At 34.6% G+C, this 22269-nt stretch overlaps 1 protein-coding gene across 3 annotated transcripts in view; it reads right to left on the bottom strand.

Moving 5' to 3' along the window:
- The window catches only part of DPP10 (dipeptidyl peptidase like 10), a 770042-nt gene that overhangs the window by 29370 nt on the left and 718403 nt on the right, over nucleotides 1–22269 (bottom strand). For all 3 annotated transcript variants that reach the window (XM_042243952.2, XM_042243953.2, XM_060411166.1), the window contains 2 exons: nucleotides 15172–15270; nucleotides 14995–15064 (listed from right to left, as the gene is read on the bottom strand). In XM_042243952.2, coding sequence (XP_042099886.1) covers nucleotides 14995–15064; nucleotides 15172–15270 — 169 coding nt within the window. The remainder of the gene's footprint in view (nucleotides 1–14994; nucleotides 15065–15171; nucleotides 15271–22269) is intronic.

Below are 22269 nucleotides of genomic sequence, written 5' to 3'. Positions count from 1 at the left end.
TTAGATGAAAAATACACAATATGAGTAAATAATAAGAAAGCTAAGCAAAACACATAAAATTCAATACACCTTTAAAATGGCAAAACAAGTCACCTCTTTATAACATAACAAAACATCATCTATATCAAAAACTGAAATAAAGTGAAAAGATTTGCTCAGAGCACATGTTTGTCATGTTCACATGGTGCTATTAGAATTCATGAAAAGGAGGTGAATTTATATTCAGAAGAGATTTATTTTGGTCCTGACTTTGTTATCAGTTACCCTGGCAATTATATATTCTTTTTATTTGTTTGTTTTCATTATAGAATAGAAGGAAAGAAAGTGAGGACATTCAGTCATGTCCAACTCTTTGTGACCCCATGGACTGTAGCCTGCCAGGCTCCTACATCCTTGGGATTTTCCAGGAAAGAATACTGGAGTGGGTTGCCATTTCCTTCTCCAGGAGATCTTCCCAACCCAGGGATTGAACCTGGGTCTCCCACACTTGAAGCAGACTCTTTACCATCTGAGCCACCAGGTTTGCAAACAGTTAATATCATGTAGAGTACATTTTAAAAAGCCTTTTCCTTACCACTAAAGCTTTGGCTAGAATAAATAAAAGGCAAATATTTACCAGTGAGAGCACTTTCCACAAGAGATCTATTGAATGGCAGAATTCATTTATTTTTTTTCCTACACCACAGAATTTCAAAACTGCTACACCGACATCTGTTTATCTGTATCTATTTGGTCGTGGAAGAAGGGAACACAGGGAAAATTGCTTGTAGTCTTCTTAGTTCTTTTCTCTTTCTAGGCATAGAATAGATCCACTTGAGCTGCATAAGTGCTAGATCAGAGTGGGTTCACTGTGAGCTGGGTTGCATTTTTATTTTAGATATAGTAAAATTAAAAAGTGTAAAAAGAAGGATAAAGAACAGAATGGAACAGGATAAGAGAAAGGAAACTGATGCTGTGATGTGTCACAGTAAATTCTTCAGTTCAGTTCAGTTCAGTCGCTCAGTTGTATCTGACTCTTTGCGACCCCATGAATCGCAGCACACCAGGCCTCCCTATCCATCACCAACTTCTGGAGTTCATTCAAACTCACCTCCATCGAGTCGGTGATGCCATCTAGCCATCTCATCCTCTGTTGTCCCCTTCTCCTCCTGCCCCCGATCCCTCCCAGTATCAGAGTATTTTCCAATGAGTCAACTCTTTGCATGAGGTGGCCAAAGTATTGGAGTTTCATCTTTAGCATCATCCTTCCAAAGAACACCCAGGGCTGATCTCCTTTAGAATGGACTGGTTGGATCTCCTTGCAGTTCAAGGGACTCTCAAGAGTCTTCTCCAACACCACAGTTCAAAAGCATCAATTCTCCGGAGCTCCACCTTCTTCACAGTCCAACTCTCACATCCATACGTGACCACTGGAAAAACTTTGACTAGATGGACTTTTGTTGGCAAAGTAATGTCTCTGCTTTTCAATATGCTATCTAGGTTGGTCATAACTTTTCTTCCAAGGAGCAAGCGTCTTTTAATTTCGTTGCTGCAGCCACCATCTGCAGTGATTTTGGAGCCCCAAAAAATAAACTCTGACACTGTTTCCACTGTTTTCCTATATATTTCCCATGAAGTGATGGGACCAGATGCCATGATCTTCGTTTCCTGAATGTTGAGCTTTAAGCCAACTTTCTCACTCTCCTCTTTTACTTTCATCAAGAGGCTTTTTAGTTCCTCCCATTTTTTGCCATAAGGGTAGTGTCATCTGCATATCTAAGGTTATCGATATTTCCCCTGGCAATTTTGATTCCAGCTTGTGCTTCTTCCAGCCCAGCGTTTCTCATGATGTACTCTGCATAGAAGTTAAATAAGCAGGGTGACAGTATACAGCCTTGACGTACTTCTTTTCCTATTTGGAACCAGTCTGTTGTTCAATGTCCAGTTCTAACTGTTGCCTCCTGACCTGCATATAGGTTTCTCAAGAGGCAGGTCAGGTGGTCTGGTATTCCCATCTCTTGAAGAATTTTCCACAGGGAAGATTAATTTTCAAGAATTTTGATTTTGTTCTTTGGGAGAGAACTCATTGCACAATAGAACATGAGTTTAACATAGGAGTAAAGTAGAGTGAAACAATTTTGTCTTGTCTTAATCTGAAATTTATGTTATAGAAATTTATAGTCTGCAATGATACAGTTGCAATGTAAGTATATCTAAAAGCTAATGAAATTTGTACTTTTTCAAGCAATATATACATTAAAATACACCCATTGGTCAAGGGCTTCTTGGTCAGTTACTTCTATTTCTCACTTTGTCATCCATAGATTTCCTAGGATGGAAAGAGTATCCAATACGCAGTTTGGCAGAATGATTTTTCTACTATAGTCATTACATCATATAAGAAAAAATATTTTTCTGTCAGAGAACTGTTTCTTGTCCACATTCCTATCTTCTTCCATTAGGAAAATAATAATACAACCTTCATATTTCTGATCACTTTTTTGTTTACAAATAATTTTGCCTTGAATTACATGTCCATGGAGTTACAACTAGGGAAGTGTTTGATATTCAGTTCAGTTCAGTTCAGTCACTCAGTTGTGTACGACTCTTTGCGACCCCATAGACTGCAGCAGGCCAGGCCTCCCTATCCATCACCAACTGCCGGAGTTTAACCCAAACTCCTGTCCATTGAGTCAGGGATGCCATCCAAACATCTCATCCTCTGTCGTCCCACTCTCCTCCCACCTCCAATCTTAACCAACATCAGGGTATTTTCAAATGAGTCAGCTCTTCGCATCAAGTAGCCAAAGTGTTGGAGTTTCAGTTTCAGCAACAGTTCTTCGAATGAATATTCAGGACTGATTTCCTGTAGGATGGACTGGCTGGATCTCCTTGCAGTCCAAAGGACTCTCAAGAGTCTTCCAACACCACAGTTCAAAAGTATCAATTCTTCAGTGCTCAGCTTTCCTTATAGTCCAACACTCACATCCATACATGACTACTGGAAAAACCATAGCCCTGACTAGACAGACCTTTGTTGGCAATAATGTCTCTGCTTTTTAATATGCTGTCTAGGTTGGTCATAGCTTTTCTTCCAAGGAGTAAGTGTCTTTTAATATCGTGGCTGCAATCACGATCAGCAGTGGTTTTGGAGCCGCCCAAAATAAAGTCTACCACTGTTTCCACTGTTTCTCTATTTATCTACCTTGAAGTGATGGGACCAAATGCCATGTTCTTAGTTTTCTGAATGTTGAGCTTTAAGCTAACTTTTTCACTCTCTTCTCTCACTTTCATCAAGAGGCTTTTTAGTTCTTCTTCATTTTCTGCCATAAGGGTTGTGTCATCTGCATAACTGAGGTTATTGATATTTCTCCCAGTAATCTTGATTCCAGCTTGTTCTTCATCCAGCCCAGCATTTCTCATGATGTACTCTGCATATAAGTTAAATAAGCAGGGTGACAATACACAGCCTTGACATACACCTTTCCTATTTCGAACCAGTCTGCTGTTCCATGACCAGTTCTAAATGTTGCTTCTTGACCTGCATACAGATTTCTCAAGAGGCAGGTCAGGTGGTCTGGTAGTCCCATCTCTTTCAAATTCCACAGAGTTTATTGTAATCCACACAGTCAAAGGCTTTGGCATAGTCATAAAACAGAAATAGATGTTTTTCTGGAACTCTTTTGCTTTCTCGATGATACAGCAGATGTTGGCAATTTGATTTCTGGTTCCTCTGCCTTTTCTAAAATCAGCTTGAACATCTGGAATTTCACAGTTCATGTATTGTTGAAGCCTGGTTTAGAGAATTTTGAGCATCATTCTACTAGCATGTGAGATGAGTGCAATTGTGCAGTAGTTTGAGCATTCTTTGGCATTGCCTTTCTTTGGGATTGGAATGAAAACTTACTTTTTCCAGTCCTGTGGCCACTGCTGAGTTTTCCAAATGTGTGGGAATACTGAGTGCAGCACTTTCTCAACATCATCTTTTAGGATTTGAAATAGCTCAACTGGAATTCCATCACCTCCACTAGGTTTGTTCATCGTGATTCTTCCTAAGGCCCACTTGACTTCACTTTCCAGAATGCCTGGCTCTAGGTAAGTGATCACACCATCATGATTATCTGGGCCGTGAAGATCTGTTTTGTACAGTTCCTTAGACTTCCCAGCTCAGACGGTAAAGTGTCTGTCTACAGTGTGGGAGACCTGGGTTTGATCCCTGGGTCAGGAAGTCCCTGGAGAAGGATATAGCAACCCACTCCAGTACTCTTGCCTAGAAAATCCCATGGACGGAGGAGCCTGGTGTCCATGGGGTTGCAAAGAGTGGGACACAACTGAACGACTTCACTTTCACTTTAACTTTCTGTATATTCTTGTGACTTCTTAGTATCTTTTACTCTTGTTAGTTTCATACCATTTCTGTCCTTTATTGAGCCCATTTTTGCATGAAATATTCCCTTGGTATCTTTAATTTTCTTGAAGAGATCGCTTCTCTTCTTTTCACAGCTATTTGTAAGGCCTCCTCAGAGAGCCATTTGCTTTTTTGCATTTCTTTTCCTTGGAGATGGTATTGATCTCTGTCTCCTGTACAATTTCAAGAACCTCTGGCCATAGTTCATCAGGCACTCTGTCTATCAGATCTAGTCCCTTAAATCTCGCTCTCACTTCCACTGTATAATTGTTAGGAATTTCATTTAGGTCATATCTGAATGGTCTAGTGGTTTTCCCTACTTTCTTCAATTTAAGTCTGAATTTGGCAATAAGGAGTTCATGATCTGAGCCACAGTCAGCTCCCAATTTTGTTTTTGCAGACCGTATAGAGCTTTTCCATTTTTGGCTGCCAAGAATATAATCGATTTGATTTCAGTATTGACCATCTGGTGAGGTCCATGTGTCGAGTCTTCTCTTGTGTTGTTGGAAGATGGTGTTTCTATGACCAGTGTGTTCTCTTGGCAAAACTCTATTAGCCTTTCCCCTGCTTCATTCTCTGCTCAGAGGCCAAATTTGCCTGTTACTCCAGGTATTTGATATGGACAAGTTTATTTATGCATCTGACCAGACTCCATCTTACAGTTTCAAAGTCTGTGTTTCTGGTGGTGAGTATATTGCTGGGAGAAATATCAATAAATTCAGATATCTACATGACACCACCCTCATGGTAGAAAGTGAAGACAAACTAAGGAGCCTCTTGATGAAAGTGAAAGAGGAGAGTGAAAAAGTTGGCTTAAAGCTCAACATTCAGAAAACTAAGACCATGGCATCTGGTCCCAATAGTTCCTAGAAAATAGATGTGGAACCAGTGGAGACAGTGGTAGACTTTATTTTGGGGGACTCCAAAATCACTGCAGATTCTGACTGCAGCCATGATATTAAAAGACGCTTACTCCTTGGAAGAAAAGTTAGGACCAACCTAGAGAGCATATTAAAAAGGAGAGACATTACTTTGCCAACAAAGGTCCATCTAGTTAAAGCTTTGGTTTTTCCAGTAGTCATGTATGTATGTGAGAGTTGGACTGTAAAGAAAGCTGAGCACTGAAGAATTGATACTTTTGAACTGTGGTGCTGGAGAAGACTCTTGAGAGTCCCCTGACTGCAAGAAGATCCAATGAGTCCATCCTAAAAGAAATCAGTCCTGAATATTTGTTGGAAGGACTGATGTTGAAGCTGAAACTCCAATGCTTTGGCCATCTGATGCGAAGAGCTGACTCATCTGATGGTGGGAAAGATTGAAGGCAGGAGAAGGGGACAACAGAGGATGAGATGGCTGGATGACATCACCGACTCAATGGACATGAGTTTGAGTAAACTCCGGCAGTTGGTGATGGATAGGGAGGCCTGGCATGCTGCAGAAATGGGGTCGCAACAATTCAGACATGACTGAGAAAACTAACTGACTGACTCTAGAATTTAATATTGACATTACAACATATTATCCAAAGATTGTGAGGAACAAGGTCTAAACTGTTCAAGAATAATACAAAAAGCAATGATCACCTTCTCCATTTCCATTATCAAGATTAAATGCCCCTGACTTCTCTTAATTATTTCATGGGTATTATAATGTGAGTACATTTTATGTCCACTTAAATGAGGAACATGAACAAGAATGAAGAAAAGCAGTAACTTAAAATTTGACTCTCCTTACACAGTAAAGCGTCTGCCTGCAATGCAGGAGACCCGGGTTCGATTCCTGAGTTGGGAAGATCCCCTGGAGAAGGAAATGGCAATCCACTCTAGCACTCTTGCCTGGAAAATCCCATGGACGGAGGAGCCTGATAGGCTCCAGTCCATGGGGTCGCAAAGTGTCAGACATGACTGAGCAACTTCACTACACAGCAAAGCAGTAATAATGACTTTTTGAGACAAGTACAAGTACTAGCTACCTTTCTTGTCCAAATACTTTCAGTAAATGTGCTATCTTTAAGTGAAATAGGTATGTATTTGGCATGAACAAGTGCATATTTAAATAATGTTATAGAAATTTTGAAATATATGTCTTTTTCTTGGGAAGTGAAACAAGCTTACTTCTAACAATCTCATCCGCTCAAAAGTCTATGAAGCCACATAATAAATAAAGAGATGAAAGAAGTGCCATAAAGTGAATGCTTTGATCAAAATGTGGAATTATATGAAATAATGTGGACTGAGTATTTGATCTTTCATGTGGCCCTTCTAGGAACTTACTCAAGATTTTTGGAATTTTTACTTTACACTAAACTATTAACATGGTACAGGTGGAAAATATTACATTCCAGAGGTTACTATAAACTGTTAAGTGGAAGGAACAAAAGGTCATTTGATTTTGGTTTTAGAGAAGTCTCTATTGATTCTGGACAGCATTCTTGATAATCTTCCAGTGGTAATTATCATATAATAGGATATCTAGGTAGACTATTATGTAATAGACAAAGCAGAGCTTTCTGGTCTGAAAAGAAAATTAAAAACATCTTGAGTTCAAACCCTAATTTTGTCCTGTTCATGATCTTGGATTTGTATATTATATAAATTCATGATTTCCTCGTGTTAAACTGAGGACAATTACATTTATCTCACTTGGTTTCTATAAGGATTAAAGATGGTATTTATATATCCTTAGCATGATGTCCCTTGTACAATAAGCAATAAACATTAGCTATTATTAAATCCTATTACTTTAAGAAGATAATCTCAATAATCAAAAGAGAAAACAGTGAAAAGATAGTACAGAAACCAATTATTTAGCTTTATGCAGAAAGATTGTAAGGGAAATGAGAAGCTCACCTCATGTTTTTCTGAGAGGGAAACTAAAACTGCAGAGAAATTTATGTAACCAAAAGTCTAATTGTAACACATTATAAACTCTCAGATCATTTTTTTCTTTTTCTCTACTATGACATCAGTCATTCCTGATGACTAACTTTAGAGTTGATTAATTTCTTTGTTTATTCTAATTCATGTGTTCCTTCATTCATATACTCATTCATTCAATCAATATCTTATGAACATAAATACTACAAACACTGTGTTAAGGCAAGACAATACAAAAAGAGCTGTTATCATGAATGAGTTTATAGTTTAAAAGAAGAGACAGCAAAGCAAATATAGTAACCTAGTGTGGTTTCATGTTACAACAGAGGTGTACATAGAATTATATAAAAGTATTGCTTGAAATATTAATAGAACTTTTCCAGTTGGAAAAGGAAACTAAAGGTACTGGAAGATTGTGGGAAAAGATACAGAGAAATGATTGAGAAGCTAGTATTTCCCATAATAAAACAGTTTTCAAAAATATCTAGAGCAGTGAATCTCTCTTTAGAGGGTGGATGGAGTCAGAATGACATGAAGAGTTAAGTGGAAATCAGGTGAAGATTTTTTTGTATGTTGTGTTAGGAAATATGAACTTTAAATCAACTGGAGAATAATAGTGAGAGTATTTTACCTAGGAGAGCCACATTTTCAGATATGGATCTCAGAAAATTCATACCAGCATCAAAGTGGAATAAAAACTAGGAGATGATATAGCACTTAATCACAGAAAAGGAAGTATAGGTAGAGAGCAGGGTGGCAGATTAGAATTGACTCATTCAGATATACCATCTTCCTGGTGTAGGACTTGAAGCAGAGTGTGGGCTCTTGGATGATCCCATAGGTTCAAAACTCAAAACAAGGCATCTCTGGTATTCAACATTTTAAACAATATCAGTATTGTTTATTGAAAGGAAAATGTGTGTATGAAAAAAGTAGTGATGTCATCTTGACTACTGGAGATGAGTAGCTGGATTATCCAATGTGTCAATTAATTATATCCTGCTTTTTAAGAGATTAATTATACAAAAGAGATGACAAAAAACTCAGTTCCATTAAGATGACAAAGTTGCAGGACTCTGATATGAATAACATTGATTAAATGATAAAAATGCTAGATAAAAATGGGTAGTACTCTCAAATTAAAATGACACAGTGGGGCACTGGGGTAATAACCATGTTCATCTGGTTTCTGGACATTATCTATCTACTCACTCAATGCATGCTTGAACAGTAACTGCAAAAAATAGTTGCTAGGAGGAATACACAAATAAGTAAGGCATCATTTAATATACGGAATATGTGAAATAAAAAATCAACATACCTCTCTTCTTAATATTTCATGATATAATAATTTCATTCTACAAATTATTTATCTGAATATTCACTTCTAGATTGTGGATTTTCCTTCAGAAACATTGGTGCAAAATCTAATGGGAGTCAGAAATTCCCTAAATAGTATGTTAAAAATATCCTCATAAAATTAGGGTGAGTTGGAAAAGTAACTGCTGGATCAACATTGTTTAAGATATATGTGAAGACTTTGAACAGAAGGCTGTCACTGTAGGAGGAGGCATAGACTTGAGATTGTTAGATGGGCTGATGAGCATGGTGAAAGAAAGCTTCAGGAAGATAAGATGATAGATGAACAAGAATTCATTATAATTTCAAGGAAGATTAATTCAGTGAGATGGAACTAAGTCATAAGAGCATGAGAGAGTATGTTGCATTCTGGAAATTAATGTAATTTGTTGAATAGTCACTGTCTCCCTGCATTAGACCTTTATCTAGGATGGCATGGATAAACTGAACAGGAAAAAGTAGAAAATGGGAAGACATAAATAAAAATAATCACAATAAACCCATTGCAAGTTAACATAAAACAATTATATATATTAAAAAAAATAAAATAGGAAGACATGATGATTTCTTGGTACAGAATGAAACTCCTTAGCTTGCTATACTTGTTTTCAGGAACACAGCAAACAAAGAAAAAAAACATGTTCTCTAATAAAATAGTACATCTGTTTACACTGCTTCTTCCCAGGCTGTAGGCCTTTACATTCATGCTACTGCTACTGCTGCTGCTAAGTTGCTTCAGTCGTGTCCGACTCTGTGCGACCCCATAGACGGCAGCCCACCAGGCTCCCCCATCCCTGGGATTTTCCAGGCAAGAACACTGGAGTGGGTTACCATTTCCTACTCCAAAGCGTGAAAGTGAAGTCATTCAGTCGTGTCCAGCTCTTTGCGATCCCATGGACTGCAGCCTACCAGGCTCCTCCATCCATGGGATTTTCCAGGTAAGAGTACTGGAGTAGGGTGCCGTTGCCTTCTCTGTTTATATTCATATTCATTTATTTATCAAATAAACACCTTTAACATCTTTAGCTGTAATATTCAGCCTTGGACTATTAAAATAATTACAGTTCAGTCAGTAAGTTTTCATAAGTTTCCTTTATGTGTGCTAGGTATTGTGGAGATAAGATCTTAAAAAATGATTACAGATTTCAATGTGCTTGTAACCTTTTTTTTTCCCTCTCAACCATTAGCACAGCTTCTTGCACATAAAAGCAACATAAGTAAATGTGTATTGTACTAAATTACACATACAGGATTAGAGTAAGAATAACAGAAGGTGGTTCAGACAGTAAAGAATCTGCCTGCAAGGCAGAGGCCTTGTTTTAATCCCTAGGTTTGGAAGACCACTGGAACAGGGAATGGCTGCTCACTCCAATATCCTCGCCTAGAGAATTCCATGGATAGAGGAGTGTTGTGGCTACACCCCCATGGGGTTGCAAAGAGTCAGACATAGACATGACTGACTGAATAACACTTTCACACACTAAGAAATAATAATTCAAAGCAATATATGCTGAAATCGATATGGATGAATACAGCATATATACTATAGACTAGATGGAAATAGAATAGGTATAAATATGAATACAGACTACTGGGTTCTTAAGTACTCATTATAACACAACAGAGAAAAACCAGAGAAAGACATTTAGGCATCCAGAAGGACAATAGAGAAGTAGGAAATGAAAAGAAGGTCATGACCACACAGAGACTACTGAGAAACATTTGTCAAGGCTATGCTTCTTAGATTTTCTATTATGGTAAAATATTCAGTTGCCATTGATTCACCTGTACTTTCAATATCATGAAATTAGGTTTGAGTTTCAGAAAATATGGCTACAGAGAGGTCATCAGAGGATCATTTCTTCTGAGGTTCCATAATGAAGACTTAGCAGAAAGAGGATTGCAAATGGCTAGAGGCTACTTCCTTCAAGGCCAATTTTCCTTCACCTCTTCAGATTGCTGCAGCTGGTCTCCAATTATGCATTCATTATAGAATTTCCTGGATGTAAATGCATCTCTATGGATGAGGAAGTGATTCAGGGTCTGTCAGGTAATAGATGCACTGCACAGAATAGCAATAAAGTAGTGATACCAAAATCACTAAATCATTTCTTAGCCTCATATAAGTAATAGTTCCTTGTTTTATTATTCTTGACTGTCAAATTTCCCACTTAAGGAAAAAAATTATTATTATTTTCTTTTTTTGAGTGGGGAGTTTACTTATCACTGAACACAGACTTAGGGGAACAAATGACCTTATATTATAAACAATCTAATTTTAGATTATATTTTATATGTTTTATATATTATATTTATATAAATATATAATTTAGTCATATGTATTTATATAAATTTATATATTATAAACAATCTAACACTTAAAAGACACTTTATCTGCTGCTGCTAAGTTGCTTCAGTCGTGTACGACTCTGCAACCCAATAGACGGCAGCCACCAGGCTCTTCTGTCCACAGGATTCTCTAGGCAAGAATACTGGAGTGGGTTGCCATTTCCATTCTCTCCAACACTTTATCTAATAACACTTAAAAAACACTTAAAACCATTCTGACCTATATGGATTTCCAAATTTAAATATTTTAGGAATGATCATGTTGCTCAAAGCAATAGATCATTTTTTAAATATAAAATAAAAAATTCCTCAGTTGGGCTTTGTAGGTTCTATTCTGTGGAATTTCTGAGAATTTACCTCTGAAAATCAAGGAGTCTGGATAAAGTAAATTAATATTTAGTGTAGTCAGCATATGAAAACAAATGAAAAATAATGAATTAATACTCATTTTTATTTTCTTCATTAACAAAAATAGTAGCAAAGCAAACTCTACAGGCCTAACTATCTTATCTGCTTTAACAATGTCTATTAAATAATTTTATGGATGCTAAAATATAGTATTAAATGTCTATATTGATACTTTTAAATATTAAAATGACTATTACTACTACTAATAATTATATTTATGGTTAAAATTTATTAAACACTAAGTGCAAATGTTTATGATCTTTCAGACACTATGGTGACATGTTTATATAAATTATTCCATGTTATTGTCTTCAATTTATTTATAAGGAAACTGAAGCTTAAAAAATTAAACTATACACTGGTAAATCTTTGAACTCAGATTAGAAACTAAGGCTATCTTATTCCTAAAACCACTATCTTTACTCTCCTGCCTCTAAAAAAGACTTGAAGCTTTCTAATAAGAGAGTTGAGTCTTGGGTTATTCTTCATATTCCTCTCATGAACTAAAAATCATTCAGACCAAAGGACAAATCTGATGGTAGGACAAGCTAGCTGGATTCTTTGACTCAAAGCTACAAAGGGAATTAGAACTCTTGTCTACATTTTCCCCCAAAGTGTTGTTATACTTTGGAACCAGAGAATATACCAATGGGAAGAACTGTCAATATGTCCCCCTGCATATGTTAAGTCAAGCTTCAAGGAAAGATGCCTACTAGGGTTCTTTTCCCTGAGAAGCCTTATTTCTCAGTGAATAAAAACAATAATTTCTTTTCCCAAAAGGAGTTATAATGAAACAGAAGATGAGGGTGAGAATTTTTTTTCCATTTTGTTCTCATTTTAGTGCCTGAGATATTTTCCCCAATAAATCACACATATACTTCAAATAAGAACTGAATATTCAGCCACAGAAAGGAATGAAATAATGCCATTTGTAGCAGCATGAATGCAAATAGAGATTATCATACTAAATGAAGTAAGCCAGAGAAAGACAAATGTCATATGATATCACTTATATGTGGAATCTTTAAAAAAAAAATGATACAAATGATTTTATTTACAACAGAGAAATAGACTCACAGAAAACAAATTTATAGTTACCAAAGAGGAAAGGGTTGGGAAGAAGCATAGATTAAGAGTTTAGGATTAACATATATACACTACTGTATATAAAATAGATAAGCAACAAGGAACATAGGGAACTATAGTAAATATCTTCTAATAACCCCTAATGGAAAAGAACCTGAAAAAGAACATACATAAAGCTTTGCTGTATACATGAAATGTAAATCAACTATATTTCAATTAAAAAAGAGAAAATTAAAAAGAACTTAAATGAAAGAGAAGTTACAGAAGAAGGAGGTAACATAAGAGCAAATAACAACTTCTTCGGGAAGACGCCAAGAACTTTTAGGGCCTCGGGCCATAAAAGACGAAGGAGAAAGTTAGGTTATGGTATTAGAGTTAGGAATAAACAATAGAGGAAGTAAAACCATTAACTATTGCATTTTCTGTATTACCTGACTTATTAAAATGAAATGATACATTGTTTATATGAATCAAAATATCTAAATTAATGCAATCTGCATAAAAATAATGAATTATTGCAATAGTTATAAAACTCATCTGTACTAGACACTTTATATGTTATTTCATTTAATCTAAAAAGCAGCCTTAAAACATAAGATAAACTATAACTCTCATTTTATATTTGGATAAACTGAGCCTTAAATAAGGTTAAGCAACTTTTTCAAGGATGCACTGTTAATGAATGACAAAACTGGAATTTGAACTCAGACAGTTTGATTACATAGACTTATTGTCCACATTCAGTAGTCATAACAAGTAAGGTTATTTTCATTTCTACTCTTTTTTAAGTGCTGTCAAAGCAGTGTTAGCTGGGTTCTCAATAAAGAAAATATTAATAATTACGCTCAGGAAAACAATTCTACATCAATATCAAGTTGGTTAACCAATAGGTGTTAGAGGCCTCTGTGCCCAATACTATGTAGTCACAATGTGCTCTCACAGAAAGTATGGATGACTTCAATTCCATAGTCAATTCCAGATTGGAAAAACCTGAGTCAGGTTTTTCTAAGGATGGGAAGGGCTTCCGGCTGGTCTTAAATCCAAGAAGGAAAACTGATAAGAATGATTCAAACTTGACTGATTGTTTTGGCAGTGGAAATAAATGCTTCCTCAATGTTGCAAAAGAGCTGATAAAAAGTAAAAGGCTTAGATGTGAAAACACGGATGTACCTTTATGCTAACTAAAATAACTGATCACAGAAGGGGGCAAATATTGCATGATTCCACTTGACTGAGGCATCTAAAATAGATTCATAGAAGCTGAGAGCAGGATGGGGATAGAGGGGAGGGAGGAATGGGGAGTAGCTGTTTAATGAGCCCAGAGTTTCAATCATGCAAGAGGAATAGTTCTAGAGATCTGCTGTACAACGTTGTGCCTATAGTCAACAACACTGTACTATATACCTAACATTTTGCTCAGGGAGTAGATCTCACTTTAAGTGCTCTCACCACATTTTTTTTTTAAATGACTTTTAAAATTTAGCATAACTTTGATATGATAAATATATCACAAAGGAAAAAAAAAAGTATAGACCAGTATCATTTATTAAGGAAAAAAAAAAAACAACACATCTGAATCAGTTCTATTGAGGTAGATGAAGTGGAAGTGAAGTGAAGTCGCTCAGTTGTGTCTGACTCTTCATGACTCCATGGGCTGTAGCCTATCAGGTTCCTCTGTCCATGGGATTTTCCAGGCAAGAGTGCTGGAGTGGATTGCCATTACCTTCTCCAGGGGATCTTCCTGACCCAGGAATCAAACCCGGGTCTCCCGCATTGCAGGCAAACACTTTACTGTCTGAGCCAAGGTGAAGCCTATTATACAGAGTGAAGTAAGCCAGAAAGAAAAAACACCAATACAGTATATTAACACATATATATGGAATTTAGAAAGATGATAATGATAACCCTGTATGAGAGACAGCAGAAGAGATGCAGATGTACAGAACAGTCTTTTGGACTCTGTGGGAGAGGGTGGGATGATATGGGACAATGACACTGAAACATGTATATTATCATATGTGAAACGAATCGTGAGTCCAGGTTCGATGCATGATACAGGGTGCTCGGGGCTGGTGCACTGGGATGACCCAGAAGGATGGGATGGGGAGGGAGGAGGGAGGGAGGTTCAGTAGGGGGAACACGTGTACAAATGTGGCGGATTCATGTCAATGTATGGCAAAACCAATACAATATTGTAAAGTAAAAATAAAAAGAAAAAAACAAAGGGAAGATAGAGCTTGAGTAATTGCTAGTCAGACATCCATAAACTAAATGTATGAGTCATTATTCCCAGGAGTAACACTGAGTTCAGTTTGGGATATAAGAAGCAAAAACAGTTATACACACTTCCATATTATTTAGTGGCGGTGTCCTTCAGGAACTCACACAACTGACAGCTGTCCTGCTTAACTACACACATGGGATTTCTTCTGTTGGTTTTTAATCAGAATATTGGCATGTGGGACATAAAAGAAAAAAAATACTAAACTTTTTAGATTCCTTTATTCCAAAAACAAATAAAATACTTACATTATTAACAGAAGAGCATACTGGTTTCGGTCCGTAAAATCTTTTGGAAAGGACAACTGTAAAGGAAGTTCTTTTAAAGAAAGAGCAAAATATTAAAGATGGAGAGTCATTTACATGTAAAACTATAAGGTACAGAGAAAGTTGTTCTTGAATGATGAAGCATGCACAAAACTTTACCATAGTCGTCAATATGAAGCATTTTAATTTCTGACTTTACTATCTTCTTTTTCAGGATAGCTTCCTTCAGCATAGAATTGTTTTCCAAAATAAAATATTCTATAAATCAGAAACGGTAGTGCAAATAATTAGATTAAGAATCAGTGCAACACAAATAATTATCCAGCATTACCATTTGATAGGCACCGTGCTAGGCACTAATTGTGAAAATATTAGTCACTCATTTGTGTTTGACTTTTTGGGAACCCATGAACTATAGCCCACCAGACTCCTCTATCCATGGAATTCTGTAAGCAAGAATACTGGAGTGGGTTGCTATTCCCATCTTAAGGGGATCATCCCAAACCAGGGACTGAACCCACGTCTCCTGCATTGGAGGCAGATTTCTTACCATCTGAGCCATCAGGGAAGCCCTAGGCACCCATTAACCTCTCATAATTTCTCTTGGATTACTGTAATAGTTTCTAACTGGGCCTCCTTATTTTAGTGAAATTGTCTCCAGTGGCCCTATACTTGGAATGTGTTTACATTTTCAAAATGTAAATCTGATCATTCCATTGTTCTGCTTAAAAATATATTGTAAATAATACAGAACTATCTAGCATTAAGTAACTTAAATTCACTGTGACTGAATTTGAATACAAAGTTACTAAGCATGCAAAAATTAGGAAAACAACACACTCGATGTGTACAAATTTCATTCAATAGAAAGAACCCAGAAATGCCACAGATGCGTATAATGGATAGACAATGACATTAAAGCATATTTTAATTAAATTCTATGTGTTCAGTTAAGTTAAAAAACAAACTGAGGATATTAGGGAGAAGTATGAAAAAAAACAGTTTAAAAAGAAAGAAGTTAAAATTCTAAAACTAAAAAGGTGAAAAATTTGAGGCACATAAAAATTATAAAATCTAAAACTTAAAAATACTGGATGGGATTAATAGGATATTAGATACTGCTGAAGAAAAGATTAATTAACTATATTTGACAATATAGTGATAGACAACGTAAAATATAAAACACCCAAAACAGAAAAAGAGACAAAAAATTTACAAAACATGGAGTGAAAGAAGCATCAGTAATTTGCTGGAATTTTGATTGATATGTTAAATATATTGACTTATTGGGGATATTTTATATATAAAAATGGTGAACTCTTTAATCCATAAATAACTATATGTGTATATATACATATTTGAATTTTTAATTTCGTTTGGAAATGTTTACTTTCATTTCAGGAGGCTGACACACATTTATTACATGTATTATAGGATAGTATATAGTTCTTGACATTATTTTAAATGGTTATTTTGATCTATTTTTACATTCTGCATTGCCTTATAGTATATAAAATAAGTGACATTTGTATATTAACCTATACTCATAATAATCATGATAAATCCCATTATTTCTAAAATTATTATGAGTATACGTGGATTCCATATTTTTATTTGATTTCTGTTTTGTTTACAAGTATATCTTCTGAAAATAAAGGTAAGTTTTTCACCTATATTTCTTTTTCTTGCCTTATTTCATTAAGTCTTCTAATACAATGTTACAATGAGGTAGTGATAGCAAATACTCTTTACTTTTGCCCAGTCTTGGGAGAAATGCATTGTCTTCAACATCAAGTATTAATATGATATCAGTTGCAGTATTTTTGTAGATAACAATTGTTAAGTTAAATCATTTATTTCTTCTTTTAGTTGTTGACAGTTATTATTATTAATTATTAAATGTATTATGGATGTTTTCATCATAAATTATTAGATTTTTGCTATTTTAGTTATCCAATATTCTGAGTTGTTGATATCTAGAATAACTTGGTCAATGCTAAGTTGCATATAGTTTATTAAATTAAATGTTATAACAATCATGGATTTCTCGGGTAAACCACCATAGTCATAATATATTACCCTTTTATAAACTTAAAATTTTGATTTTGTGTTAGCAATTGAAATTTTATTTTAGATGTCAAAATCTTTATCTAAGATTTTCTCAATTTTACTTATTCTTTCTAAGAAATCTTTTGGTTTTTATATGTTTTTGTCTACTGTCAATCCATTTTCTATATCATTTATTTCCACTCTGACTTTATAATTTCCTTCCTTCAACTTACTTTCTATTCTTTTGCTCTTCTTTTCCTAGTTTTTTAAGGCAGACTCTTAGATGATTGATTTTAAAGATTTCCCTTTTTTATAAAATAAGAATTAGAGACATAAACCTGTTTGTAATCATGATGTTTTTGTTGTTCTTTAGTTGTGTCCAACTCTGTGACTTGTATGGACTCTTGCCTGCTAGGCTCCTCTGTCCACGGTATTTTCCAGGCAAGAAAACTGGAGTGGGTGGCCACTTCCTTATCCAGGGCACTTTAAGTATCCCTAAATTTAGATTAGTTGTGTTTTCATTTTCATTTGGTTCAAATATTTTCCAATTATCTTTCTAATAAGTAAATTCTTCTTTGATCTTTGTGTTATTTAAAGATGCAAGCTTGATGACAAAAGATTCTTGGTTTCTATTCTTGATTCTTTATTTTGGCTTTACTTTTGAAGGAAATTTTCAAAGTTTGTTATTCTAGGTTGGTTTTGTTTTGTTTTGCTTTCCATTGGTATTCAAAAGATTTTTCTGCATTCCTTTTTTCTGATAAGATGTCTGCAGTCATTCTTGGCTTTCTTACTATGTATGTAAACTGTGGATGTCTTTTTAATTTTGTATCCTGCTTGAGGTTTGTTGACAAATTTCATATTTTTCATCAGATTTGGATTTGGATGTTATTTCATCAACACATTTTCCATTCTGAGTTTAAAATATTATAGATATGGATATTAGCTTAAGTTATTTAGGCTCTGTTCATTTCTTACATCATTTTTCTCTGTCTTGAAGTTTCTATAGATAATGTTTCAAATTCACTAATATTTTCTTCTGCAGTATTTAATTTGCTTGCAATATTTTTCTGTAAAGTTTTAATTTCATATACTTAAAATATATTCTATTTTTCTCACTACATTCATTTTTTCTTAATATCATTTAATATTTTTATAATTGCCCATTTATTGTCCTCATCAGGGGATTCCATAATTTTCATCATATCTGAATCTGTCTCAGTTCTTTGGCTTTCTTTTTCTAGCTAGTTCTATTTATTTAGCTTCTTTACATAACCAGTAATGTTTTATTGCATTCTAACCATTGTGATATTTATATTGTTGAGTTCTAAACATTGTTCTGTTCTTTAATAAATTGTTAGTCTTTGTTATAGCAGATGTTTAAGCTACGTGGAGGTCAGCTTAATTATTTAAAAGCTTTTAAACATATTTTATTTAGTGTGAGTTTGAATGACTCTTGTTCTATGACTTATTAAGATATACTATAAAAGGCATGACTCTTCTGGGATTTCTTCTAAACATTCCAGTGTTCTGATTAGTTGGAACTTTAATATACCTCAGCACTGTGTGAGTTCTGGCTTTCCCCAAGCTCAGAGTATCTTCCTATGCATACTCAGCTAGGCATTTTCAGCAACAGATGATCCCCTACAGCTCTCTACAGATTCCTGGTGTTCTTTCTCTGTCTCCAGGGATTCTCTTCCAGTGTTATCTACCCTCCCAACATTCCAAAAGCTTCAACCCTTCAGAGTTCAATTTCTGTCTCCACTGTGTTTCTGAGGTACTCTCACACACTTATTTCATTCTTCCTCATTACACTAGATTTCAGAAAATAATTTGGCCAGAAAACCAGGGCAACCGCCACATTGATCTCACTTGTTTCCTTTCATTCAGGAATCAGGACCCTATCATGAATACTGTCCCACGTTTGAAAAACGTTATTTCGTGTATTTTACACAGCTTTAAAAAAAAATTATTTTAGTTTATTTTCCTTTCTTTCGTTCGGCTAAGAGGCCGTGTTTACTTCCATGTACTCTGTGGCCAGGTAAGAATATTTATTTTTGATTGCCAATGGCTTATCATTGATACTTTATTGTTAAAAATACAATTTCCTTAGAATGAAACATAAGGCTTTCATGATCTGGCTCCAGCCGGCCCTGTAGCCTATATCTTTTGTTTTTATCTTAAATGTTTTGTTCCAGCCACACTGAACAACTTTTATCTTGCAAGTGTAAGTGTTTCATGTGGCATGATTGTGCATTCACAGTCTTTCTTCCAGAAATGCTTTCCACTGATTACCCCCCCCCCTTTTTTTGGAAAGGTACCCACTTCTACCAGAGAAATTATTATATTCTATTACAAGCATTACATTTTCTGATTCTTGCTTTGGACTGAGAATTCTGTGTGAATTTCAGACACATCAAACCACATCTCCTGTAAATAAGTATTATTTTCTATAATACAAATTTGGGAAATTAGCTGATTGCAGAGATTTCTTCTATCAACTTAATATGAGAAATTTCTGATTATTAAATAACAGTATATTTTCAAGGAATCTATTCCAAACACTCAATTATAAAATTTAAAATGTGAACATTTCAACTTTATATACTTTCGTTAAGGATTCAGTACTTATAATGTTTAAGACCTGTCATAAAAATGCACTTAATAAACCTAATCATAGCAAAAAGTGTTCATTTTGGATTCAAAGGAAATTATCTGATATTTGTTAACTACATAAGCAGTAATTTTTAGAAAAATTTATAAATTTGTCCTTTATACCTTTAACTAGAGGTCATATTATTGGATAAAGATTTTTAAAGTGAAAAATAGTTTATTGTATTAAAATGACTAGTTGACTAAATGAGTTAGAGGTATTGATATGAGTGTAATATATGAATAATTTATCATGGTTCTTTTTATTACCAAAAATGAATAGGAAAAATTAAATTACATGAGATAAGAGGTAGCTGAAAATTTTACTTCTAAATCAAAGGATATTTATCTGCTTATGGGAAAAAAATCAAACCATGGTCATAGAGAAATAAAATTCTATTTAAGGAAAAAAATACGAAAGATAATAAAGTCATTTTCAAAAGCAAACAATTTTTTTCATGATATATTCAGAAAACATATTTCATACAAAGTTTTGTGAAACTTTATAAAGAGAAGACAGTATTAAGACAGGATATAACTGTGGGACTGAGGAATAAAAGAGGATAAAGTGAGAACAGAAAATAGGAAAGAAGGAAAAGAGGGAGAGATAAGAAAGTAGAAGGGAAGCATAAGGAGGAATGAGAAGAAAGATATACAATGCAGAAAAAAGAAGAAAGGAAAGAGACTAAAAGTAAATTAAAGTAAAAGAAATAAAGCATAAATGAATAATTAAGGGGAAAAATGAAAATATAAAAGCAGAAAAGAATCATAGAAATATAAGACACAGGACTTTTGAAATACTAAGTAAAATGTTGCATATTTATACATTTTCCAAGTCCCTGAACATTTTAATGAAGGGTTTCTTTTTCATTTTAAAGGTAATATATGTTCGTTGTAGAAAATTAGGAAAGTACTCAAGAAAAGAGAACAAAAAAATCACCTGAAAGGCTGTTACATAAATGCAAGACTTTTTACTGTTTGCAAATGTTGTCTTCCAGAATTTTTATATATATTTTTAAGTACTTTTTAAAAGAGCCATAAATATTTGAGTTGCACAATCATTTAGAAATATAACAGTTTTGAATAATTGACTTTTATTTTTATATTCTATTTGCAATTTTATTTTTATTAATTTTTAATTAGTTGACCAAGCACCACTTGTTAAAAGAGATTGTCTTTTTAATCCTAGTGGGGAACTAGTGGCAACTTTATTAGAACAATTTGATGAAATTTTAATAAAGGACCATTTACAAATATAGGAAAACGGCACAGGGATCATAAGGGATAGTATCACAACCCAGGGCTCATGACAGTGGTTTGGTGTGTAGGTCATAGAGAGAGAGCAGTTACTGGGAGATGGTTGCATGAAAGACCCACAGTGACTTTCACCCAAGAGCACAGCAGCCTGGGTGACTCCACAGGGATAATGCTGGAGAAATACAGACTCCAAAGGCACTTTTCTGCCTCTCTTCAGTCACCGATAGGATTTGTGTTAACTGAATCCAATTGGCAGTAAATAGTTGCAGAACTTAAGTCATCAAAACAAAATCCTTCTGGGTAGAGACCATGGGAGAGAAAAAACAGTTAAGAGTGGCTCTGAAAAGACTAATGAAAGATATTCAGAGCACAAATTAATACTCCATTAAAGTTTATTTACAAATCCCACCTTTCATTATTTGTGTTGTTTTTTCACTATTGTTAGTAGTATATCTATAATTTTCTCGATTTAGAATTATCTCCTCAGTATAAACCAATAAAAAACAAAATATAGGGTAAATATATACAAAAGATTTAATGCTTATGGCTATTTTTTTCCAAAAGATTTACTGTAATTTATATTTCTACCAGCAAGTTATAAGAGCCTCATTAACAATGTAAATTTTTTGATATTATTAATTCATTAGGAGAAAATATTTGGTAGTGTTTTGCTTTGCATTTTTGGATAACTGATGAGTTTAAAGGTTTTTCACATTTGTTTTATATTTTCATTTTTTCAATATACTTTTCATGGTTTATTCTAGTTCACTTGGTCCCCAAATGAGTTATGACTAATTCATTCCTTTAGCAAGGGCTTCCCTGGTGACTCAGATGGTAAAGAATCTGCCTGCAATACAGGAGACCTAGGTTCCATCCCTGGGTTGGGAAGATCCCTTGGAGAAGGGAATGGCTACCTGCTTCAGTATTCTTGCCTGGAGAATGAACAGAGGAGCCTGGTGAGTTACAGTCCATGGGGTTGCAAAGAGTCAGACTTAACTAAGTGACTAACACTTTTCACTTAGTTTAATAAAGATTAACCTGAAGATCCATTAACCCAAAGACTTAATTACAATCAAATTTAAATTTTATATAAATAAATAGTTGTCTTTCAAAAATAAAATCAAGCACCTGATCACTGTTTACAGTCCATTTATTTTCTTTATCTTGAGACTAACAGAATTTACTTATAAATGAGAAAATATGAAAGATTTGCCTTAGACAAAAGTGTGTCGCAATTTGTAACAAACGTTATTAGACAACAACATCCATTTTTAACAATAGAACACAATTAATTAAATTCAG

The sequence above is a fragment of the Ovis aries genome, chromosome 2, assembly GCF_016772045.2.
Source record: "Ovis aries strain OAR_USU_Benz2616 breed Rambouillet chromosome 2, ARS-UI_Ramb_v3.0, whole genome shotgun sequence".
NCBI lineage: Eukaryota > Metazoa > Chordata > Mammalia > Artiodactyla > Bovidae > Ovis > Ovis aries.
Note: the sequence above shows the minus strand (reverse complement) of the source record. Positions and strands in the feature narration are given on the sequence as shown.